Source organism: Nannospalax galili, unplaced genomic scaffold (genome assembly GCF_000622305.1).
Source record: "Nannospalax galili isolate Female #2095 unplaced genomic scaffold, S.galili_v1.0 scaffold129, whole genome shotgun sequence".
Lineage (NCBI taxonomy): Eukaryota > Metazoa > Chordata > Mammalia > Rodentia > Spalacidae > Nannospalax > Nannospalax galili.
In genome coordinates this window covers 344,534-354,149 of record NW_008360030.1, presented here as the reverse complement: position 1 = coordinate 354,149, position 9,616 = coordinate 344,534, and the positions used below count along the sequence as shown (strand labels likewise).

The window sequence follows — 9,616 nt, the reverse complement described above, 5'->3', positions numbered from 1 at the left end:
TTGAGACAGGGTCTCCCTGTAGCCCCAGCTGGCCTGGAACTCACTATGTAGACCAGGCTGGCCTTGAATTTACAGAGATCCGCCTGCCTCTGCCTCCCAAGTGCTGGGATTAAAGGCATGCACCACCATGCCCGGCCTATTTTTTAAAATCTTATGTGTATGCGTGTACTGCCTGCATGTAGGTAAAGTGCACCCGTGTCATGCAATGCCTGTGGAGGTCAGAAGAGGCTGTTGGATCCTCTGGTACCGGAGTTACAGTTGTTAGCTGTCATGTGGGTGCTGGGATTCGAACCTGGGTTTTCTGCAAGAACAACCAGTGTTCTTAACCGCTGAGCCATCTCTCCAGCCCCCAAGAGACCCTGTTTTGAACAAGGTGGAAATTAAAGACTGATACCTGAGGTTGTCCCCTGACCTGTACACATGACCTGTGGCAAACATATGCTTGCACTCATACAAGAATATGAAGACAAATACACACACTATATACATACACACACAAAGATTTTTATGTTTAACATTTACTTATTTATGTGTGGGCAGAGGTCAGGGGACAACTTGAGGGAGTTGAGTAGGTCCCAGGGCTCAAACTCAGGTTGTCAGGCTTGGCAAGAAGTGTCTTTACCTGTTGAGCCATCTCCATGACACACAAAATCTTTTTTTTAAAGATGTGTATACACCTTTAATCCCAGCACTTAGGAGGTAGAAGCAAGAGGACAAGGAGTTCAAGGTCATTCTCAACTATATAGTGAGGTCAAGTCCAGACTGGGTTACAATGAGACCCTGACTCATAAAAAAAATTAAAGATTTCCAGGCATGGTTGTGCACGCCTTTAGTTCCAACACTTGGAAGGCAGAGGCAGACAGATCTCTGTGAGATGGAGGCCAGTCCAGTCTACATACCAAGTCCCAGGCAGCTGGGGCTACAGAGAGACCCTGTCTCAAAAAAACAAAAAAAGAGAAAGAGTAATAAAAGAGATGTATATAAGAATGCTCATAGATACTGACCTGCCTCTCCTGCCTGTGTGTTAGGTTTCAGAGCAACATGCAGAAGGTTGAGCATGGTGGTGCACAGGCAGGTGGGTCTCTGTGAGTTTGAGGTCAGCCTGATCTATATAGTGAGTTTCAGGACAACATAGTGAGACTATGCCTCAAAAAACAGCAGCAACAACAACAACAACAACAACAAAACCAAACAGCAAAACAAAAACAAAAGCAGAGCAACATGCAGGTGAGTAAGCTGAAAGATCTCATCAACTGCAGCAAGATGGCCAGATGGAGAGGATGGTTTGCCTGCCCAGTGATCCTGTTCAAAGCAAGCACATTTGAAGGCTGGCTCTGCAGGCCCAATGGGAAGAGTTGTACAGACACTCTGGATATAGTGACTTTTTTTCTCAGGGGGAATAGATGATCCCTGGGCACATGTGGAGGATGTCGTGGAGGAGGACTGTGCTTTTCAAAGTAGTGACACACTCCTTTTTGTTAAGATGAGAGGCTACGACATTAGGCTGTGTACTGGATAGCTTTAGTCTTGACACACCTGGGTTGAGGGAGCCTCAACTGGGGAATTGTCTCCATTGGGCTGGCTTGTGACCATGTCTGTGGGGCATCTTCTTGATTATTGAATGATGTGGGAGGACCCAGCCCACTGTGAGTGGTGCCACCCCTGGGCAGGTGGGCCTATATTGTATAAGAAAGCAGGCTGTGCAGGGGTCAGGGGAGCAAGCCAGTAAGCAGTGTTCCTCCATGGCCTGTACTCCAGCGCCTGCTTCCAAGTTCCTGTCCTGAGTTCCTACCTTGGGCTCCTTGATGAACTGTGACCCATGAGATGTAAGACAAAAAAAGCCTTTCTTCTCTCCAAGTTGGTAATGGTCAGAGTGTTTTGTCGCAGCAATGGAGAAACAAACTAGAACAGGCTGCTTCAGTACTTGTCAGTCAAGAACATCTCTGACATGATGGTAGAGAACAAGAAGGTGAAATTTGGCATGAATATAACCTCCAAGCGAGATGGCTCAGCAGTTAAAATCACTGGCTGCTCTTGCAGAGGACCCGAGTTCAGTTCCCAGCACCCACACGGCAGCTCATAAACAACTGTAACTCCACTGCCTTCTGGCTTCCACCAGCACCAGGCACACATGTGGTGTTCTTACCTACATGTAGGTAAACACTGAAACACATAAAAATAAAAATAAATAAATAAATAAACCTTAAAATGTGTGTGTGTGTAAGAATCAGGATTACATGACTTGACTTGAAGCAGGACTACGTCAACACCCCACTGAGCATCTCTCTCTCTCTCTCTCTCTCTCTCTCTCTCTCTCTCTCTCTCTCCTCTCTCCCCACTGACTGGAGCAAGTATCAGAGTTGGAACCAAGTACAACAAGCATAAAAGGACCTGAAACTGCAGTGTTCCAAAATTAACAGAGATGATAGCACCGGGCTACTGTTACATTGTATCTCAGGCTGAGATCAGAACCTTTCTTCATCTGTCTTTTACACCTTTCCTTGTGGGCTCCTTCACATAACTCTGAAGCCTATTGAGATCCTCTACTTGACTGTGGCCTGTGACAGGTTCCTTTTTGGGCACATGCTGGTAGATTGTCTCAGAAAAATAGGATATTTTCTTCTTTTGCTTCAATTTTTAATATTTTATTGATTACTTTTATGAGTGTTTTGCATGCGTGCAATGCCCCACAGACGCCAGAAGAGGGTTTTGGATCCCCCTGTAACTAGAGTTACAGACAGCTGTTAGCCACCATGTGGGTGCTGGGAATCAAACCCATGTCCTCTGGAAGAACAGCAAGTCTTCTTAACCACTGAGCCATCTCTCCAGCCCCTTGTTTCAATTTTTAATCATATCAGTTCCAAGGAGTTTTATGCTGTGAAAACCCAGAGGAGGAAGAGTTTGTTAGCTTAGGATGCAGGCTTCACTGTGGAAAAAATCTGTATGTTGAGATGAAGGGACCACGGCAACATCACCAGCCTGGGCAGAACTTCCTGCTGGTTATAGAGAGAGCCCCAGGAGCCACAAGGAATTTCTCCAATTAGGCTGAGGAGTTTGTCTTTGCAGGAGCACTGACTCAGGCAGTTTCTAGAAATAGCCACTCATCCTCCCCACAGATTTATGCTCTAGAGCCAGCCACAGCCCTCTGAGACCACCTGCTTTCCCACCAAAGGCTGGCTGAAGCCAAGTCTTCGAGTTCCTCACCCTCAAACCATTTTGAAAGATTTTCCAGGGTGGGCAACTGTCTCCTTGAGATCCCCAAGCCTGGGCTTGCAGCCCTAAATGGCTTGTAGATGCAACTGCAGGAGGTGTATTCTGCCTCCTAGGCTGTGTACAGCAGCACAGTGGGGCTTCAGGCAGCAGCCTCCTTGTCCCTCATTTGACACTGGGGCCTGATGGAACAATTTGCCCACGGTGCCAGGCTCCAGCAGAGGCCAAAGCACCAGCACCGTGTGAAGTAACCAGCCCACAACAGTTTTCTGCTACTCCTTTCTCAGTTGAGCCCTTAGTGTAATTGAGCCATGCCTGGCCAGGAGACACGTGGACAGAAGGGAAAAATCTCAATTCCCCCTTCTCCATTGTATACATGGGAGCCCTAAAGCTGAGCTGATCCAAGGATGGGGTTTTATAGCTCCCAGCCTCCTGACTGGTGAACAATCTCTCTTGCCACTGCCTCTGACCAACCCTGATCTTTGCAGGATTCCTATCAGATCTCAGAATTGTGTGAGGTTTTTCTGAGGCTTTATAGAGGCCATAATATCATTAAAGACTCCCATCCCTAATTCTTATTTCCTGGGATGGAGGGTCACCTGCACTAAGAATGAGGCAACCTGACACCAATGACAAGATAAAACAAAGGCCTTTTGGAATAGAAAATAAAAAGAACGTTTGTGGAGGCCCAGGGATACCTGTCTAGCATATGAGAGGCCTTTGGCTCCATCAGCACAGAATTAATTCTTAACAATCACATATACAAATTTATTCAAATGGACAGCAACATTTGAATGGGTAAAGTGTGATCTGTTTCTACAGTGAAACACAATGTAGCAATGAGGATGAGAAAACTAATGTATGCAACAACATGATCAGTCTCACAAGCATTGCATTGACTGAAAGAAGCTGGAGACAAACAGTGGTCCCACTTATAAGAAATTCAAAACCAGGAAAAAGAATTGTATATTTTAGAAGTCAGTAGAGTGGGCAGGCAAGATGGCTCAGCAGGTAAAAGCGCAGCCTAATGACCTGAGCTCAATTCCCAGAGCCCATGGTGGAAAGAGAAAAGCAATTCCACAAAATTGTACTCTGGCCTCCATGTGTTTGCCATGCACACACACACACACACACACACACACACAAACACACACACACGCATGTACACAATAATAATAAATAGAAGAAAACAAGTCAGCTCCATGTTCTGTTTCTGGATGTGATAGCTGGCCACATAGTTGTGGCTAATTTGCAAAAAAGTAAATGAGCTTAGCACACATTTTTCTTTATATGCATTAAATTTCCTTGATTAAATAATTTTATTGAGCCAGGATAGTTTCACATACTTGTGTCCCAGTTCTGGGGAGGTTGAGGCAGGAAGACCACAGACTGAAGGACAGCCTGGGCTACATAGTAAGAACTTGTCTTGAAAAAAACTTTTTATTGGAAAAATTGCACTTTGAGCACCAGACCAAGAGAAACATTTTATTTCCCATAATGAAAATGTATGTAACACTTTTTTGTTTAGACATTTTTACTCTTATTAATATATATTCACTGTACATAGTATTGAATTTTATATAGCCAATTTCTTTCAAATATGTTATGTACTTTGACCATATTCACTCTTCGCTATTCATTCCCCCATTAAATCACTAGAGTAGATCATGTGACAAGTACAAATGCTTAGGAACAGCCTGACAGATTGTCCCCTGGGAACTTGTCTTGCAGTCCCTTTTTTCTGCTAGAACTAGAAGGTGAAATATCTCTTCATTGCTAAAGACAAGGAAGATATAGTAGATAATAGTGTCCACTGTTATTATATATGCATTCTAATTTGTGTGAGGGGGTAGGGAGCCAAACACTTATCCTCAACTGAAAAACCCTGCTCTCACCCACCACCCTGTCTTTGGTTGTCCCAGCACATCTTCAAATGCAGCAAGGTTGCAGAGTGGTAGCTTGTTTGCATGGATTGCTATCAATTTCTTCCTATATGCTACATCTCCATCCAGAGGAGCTCCAAGCCACCCTCTAAGAAGCCCAGGTTATTGTGCTGACAACTGAAGTGCCAGACACACTGTGTGAAGAAACCTTCTTGGCTGTACAGCACAGATGTACTTCAGATGTGTCTAGCCCAAGCTACTATCTAACTGCAACCACCTGAGATCCAAGAAGAGCCACCTAACCCTGGCCATGCAACTCACAGCGTCCTGGGAAGCCACTAAACTTTATAATGTGTGTTATATAGCAACAGACCACCAGGACACCCAAGGAAGGCTGCAGTGTCTCTTTTAAGGCTTGTGACACTCTTTCCCCTATACTCTCTTTACAACAAAAGCAACATCAGCCAGTTAAATGCTCAATCCTTTAATAAGGTACTCTGAGGAATGGGCTGAATGACAGGCAGAGGGTGGAGAAGGTGGTGCTTCTCCATTACTGAGCCCCACTCAGTAATTCATCAGTCATCTTCTGGTAGCTGGATCTTGCTAGGGTCAAAACAGTTGGATTCCATGATGGGGAGGCCGTTGGCTTCTCGGTACTTCACAAGTCTCTCAGCCTCACGGCGGGCCCACTCACGCAACCTAGAAGCAGCAACAGGTGGGGTTTGATGTGAGGGAGCCACATTGGATACCAGTTCCCCACCTCAATACCTTGTTCCCCAACAGTGCAGGGAAAGGATTCTGGTCAGAGACTCCCTTCAACTTCTACCCCCACCTCTGCCCTACCCACTCTCTTGGAAAACCTCCATACCTGTAGTCGGGCAGATAAGCCACAAAGGTGGTGCCAAAGATCAGGACAATGGAAAAGCCAAAGAAGAAGACGGCTCGCATATTCCAGACATCCACCACAGGGTCCCTGTCATATCCATGAAAGTCTGGGTTCTGAGAAGGAGAGGTCAATGAGGTTTCCTTCTGCTCCATGAAGCCATGTAATGGCCCTGCATAATGTAGTCTCCAATCTCTCCTCAAGTCAATATCTTCTCCCATACTAATAATCCTCTTCCTATTCTTAGCATCTGCAAAGTTCCTTCCCACCATGTCTAATTCCCACCCATCTCCTCATTCAAGGTTTTGGTTTTATTTCCAACTGAAAAATTGGCTTCATTTGTTGACTTTGTTGCCTATTAAATTGTATCACAGGAAAGCACTACTTATAGAGGTTAAAATGGTTGAATACTGGCAATTTCCTATGGCTCCACTTATCCTATACAACCCTACAATAAAGCCGCTCAACCAGAGGTTAGTGCTGATGAAGTAATTAGTATATATCAGGCCTTTTCAAATACCCAAACCTCAAAATATCCCAGGAAGGTGGAAAATGGCAATAATAAATACCTTCTAATGCTGGATACTTTCGAAGTGTCAGCTGCTTTCTCACTATTCTGACTTATTTAAAAAGAGGTGTATTTTTACGTGTCTTATTAGTTTCCTCACTTTATAAAGAAACTGAGGCACCGAGAGGTTAAACTACTTGCCCAAGGTCATACAGGTAATTTCCAACCCAGGTTGTCTATCTCCAGAGTCTCTGCTATTCATAAAGCACAGAAGACATATTAATCCTAAATTCAAAATTCCAGTTCCATCAGGTATTTTGTTATGTGTACCTGGGCAAGTAACTTTGTGTTTCAGTCTCCTCACCTGTATAGTGGCAACAGTAGTGACTACCTCAAAATCAGGCCATTTTTAGGACTTAGATGAGTCACTATATAAAAAAATGTTTAGCACGGATTGGCACCGAGCAGTGCCACCTCAGTGTTTAGTATCATTGTGATTACGATGCTTCTAACGCGTTTTGAGCGCTGCCCACTTCAGGCGTGATTTCCGTCTACAAATAAAGCTAATGTCGCTTCTGGTCCTGAACCGAAAATATTAGGGCAAAAACAAAAAGGAGGAAAACAAGCGTGGAAGATTTTTTCCGGCTCACAATCTTCCACCTTCTGGGAACGTCCTATACGACGCCCCGTCCGCCGGTCCAGGACTGACCCCTGCAGCGTCCCGTTTCCCCTCCCTTTCACCTTCTCATAGACGTTTTCGTCCTCGGGTTCTGGGTCCTCCTGCCAATGCATAGTCGGTTCTACCCGCCGCTTTCCTGCCATGGCGGACGGGGCGACCACGGCCCTAGAGGAGCTCGATTCCCAGCGAACGCGGGCAGCGGGTAGCCCTCGCACCGCCGCTGTCGCCGAGAGGCGGCAAGCACACAAACTTAGCAGTCCGGCCGCCATGACAGACTGAGCGGTAGACTCTTGGGGGCGGGGACGGAAATGTCACAGCGCGCAGCTGCAGTGGATCCCAGTGCGATCTTTGTCGCTCCGCCCTCACCTCACTAAACAGATTTCTGGTCCAAGTTTGTTTTCAAGAGAGGTGGGGCTTTGAGGAGACCCTTTTCCCTCCCACATCATGTCCCCATAAGACTGATCATTTATATCCACTAGATCAAGTGGAGAGAAAGTTGGTCTTCCGAGGTCTGCTCATTTCCTTGATAAGAAAGCGATGACATCTGGGTGGCCCTGCGAGGAAAGAGGCGGAGCTTCCGCTTGTCTTTCAACTTCAAAGGAAAGTAAGGTTCTAAAAAGCGGGCCTCACAGGAATAGCCAATAGCTACTCTTTTCTGGACTCGTGGGGCGTTCTCACGGAGAACAGGGAGGTGTCAAATACTTGCCAATCAGGGAAGGCCAGGGCCGGCCCCTGGCAGGCGGCGGCCAATAGACAGGGCCGGCCGAGCGCGCTCCCTTAGTAGGTGGATGGTGGTCGGAGCGCCGGCTTCCTTCTCTTCGTCGCCATTTTGTGCTGGTGACTGCGGCCGATTGGGGGGAGGCGGCACTGAGTTTCCTTGGGAGGGCAACGCGCCGGGCGCTTTTCCCCTCCCCTTTTCCTCTCCTCTGCTTCCAGCCTGGGACTGGATTGTTGCACTCGTCAGCCTCGGCTGAAGAGGGAGTTTTGGAGGAGGTGGCTGCGGGCCGAGGTGATGCCTGGGAGCTCTCCCTTGACAGCCCGGGCCGAGAAGGTGAGCGCCAACGCTAGTCGCGGGGGTGGAGGTAAGGGACCCGGGCTGGGGGTGATGTGCATAGCAGAGGCACGGCTACGGACTGCACACTCCTGGTTCGTGCGGATCGGAGAGATGCATGCACAGCCTGCACCTGGGAGGGGGTGTCCCCCCCCTTTTCTTGTGAAAGCAAAAGCGCGTGCGCGATTGGGACACGGGATGGGTACACGAGGGTTGGGGGAAGGGAGGGACAGATGGGAGTGGGGTACTGTGGCTTACTGTGTTTGCGCCATCGAACTTTATCTTTTGGAACGTCCGTGTTTGTGACTTCAGGGTTTTTGTTGTTGTTCTTAGAGGAGGGGTATGCTAACTGCCCCGTGTTACTTCAGCACTTATCTATCCATGGGGACGTGCTCTGTGGCCATGGCCCCTGTTCATTTAAGTGTGCTGGGCGGCTAGGAGCACTGAGAAAGTGACTCTGGTCTTTATCACTTGTGTCTGTATTTGACCTCTGGTTCTTACCCGTCAGGAGGCTGTCTTGTTGCTGACCCTAACGTTTCGCGGATCGAATATGTATAGGACTTTCCTTCTTTTGGGCCTTTGTAGCTGTGACACTGACAACCATGTGTTAAAAGGAGGCTCTGCTAGATTACATCCCTTATTGTGGGTTTCCGTCTGTGATCTTGACCCTTAGTTATTTGGGGGTTTGCCTGTAACTTTGGTTTTTATCTCTTCTGTATGTATGACAACGTTTGACTTTCCCTTTTGCTATTGAGGATTTTGTGTCAGTTTCTCAGCCACTGGGGCTCCTGGTTGTGATTCATTTACCCTTTTAGGGAGCAGTTAGCTGGTTCCCCGTGGTTTGAGGAGGAAGAGAAAATAGGTGTGTGTGTATTTGCTGGAAAGGTGTGGTGGCAACCCAGCATTGAGCAGGTGCAGTAACCACCCAGCTTTACTTGGTTTCTGAACAGTGGGTGGGGCCCCAAGATTCAGGGATCATTCTGATCCCTGATTGGGTCATATCACTCTCAGGACTCCCAGTTCTGGTGGCAGCCCTGAAAGTTGGATGAAGTGGCTGCTTCTTTGTTTCAATAGAAGTAGATGTTTTGGAACCACCTGGGAAAGAGGCACCTTTTTCCTCTGGAAAACTTAGCCTCAGAGCCCTTGGGGAGAGATCTACCTGGGGACCTGGCTGCACATCAGGGCTGAGCCACTTACTGTGTGAAGACCAGAGCAGTGTTGGCCAGGAGCCCAGGAAGGTGGCAAAAGTCTTGTTGCCAAGTTAGTCCCTTCACACACACACACTCCAAGAGCCTTTAAAGATTTCTGGCTCCTTGAGAGAGTACAGCCAGCTTCTTGCTGGGAGGATGAAATGATACCTTGACCCATGGGAAGGAACCTAGGAATCCCATTGTGACATGTT

General features: G+C 47.2%; 2 protein-coding genes and 1 pseudogene across 10 annotated transcripts in view; 2 read left to right on the top strand and 1 right to left on the bottom strand.

The window, feature by feature from the left end:
• The first annotated feature begins 1,221 nt into the window (after nucleotides 1-1,221).
• On the top strand, nucleotides 1,222-3,383 carry LOC103726504 (annotated as a pseudogene).
• A 2,178-nt stretch (nucleotides 3,384-5,561) lies between these two features.
• Nucleotides 5,562-7,486, bottom strand: Ndufb11 (NADH:ubiquinone oxidoreductase subunit B11). The gene is made up of 3 exons (XM_008824095.3): nucleotides 7,226-7,486; nucleotides 5,962-6,092; nucleotides 5,562-5,792 (listed from the first exon to the last, which is right to left on the bottom strand). Exons 1-3 carry the CDS (start codon nucleotides 7,430-7,432, stop codon nucleotides 5,669-5,671), a joined length of 462 nt encoding a protein of 153 aa, XP_008822317.1. The 5' UTR covers nucleotides 7,433-7,486; the 3' UTR covers nucleotides 5,562-5,668.
• Nucleotides 7,487-7,631: 145 nt separating this feature from the next.
• The window catches only part of Rbm10 (RNA binding motif protein 10), a 34,011-nt gene continuing 32,026 nt past the window's right edge, over nucleotides 7,632-9,616 (top strand). For 4 of the 9 annotated variants that reach the window (XM_008824090.2, XM_008824089.2, XM_008824091.2 and 1 more), the window contains exon 1: nucleotides 7,632-8,214. Coding sequence is in view for 1 of the 9 variants with exons in the window: in XM_008824093.3 (XP_008822315.1) it covers nucleotides 8,176-8,245 (70 nt within the window). In the remaining 8 variants the exon portion in view is untranslated. Of the gene's footprint in view, nucleotides 8,246-9,616 lie in introns of all 9 variants that reach the window. The other 5 variants (XM_029559144.1, XM_029559147.1, XM_029559143.1 and 2 more) reach the window with 3 other exon arrangements.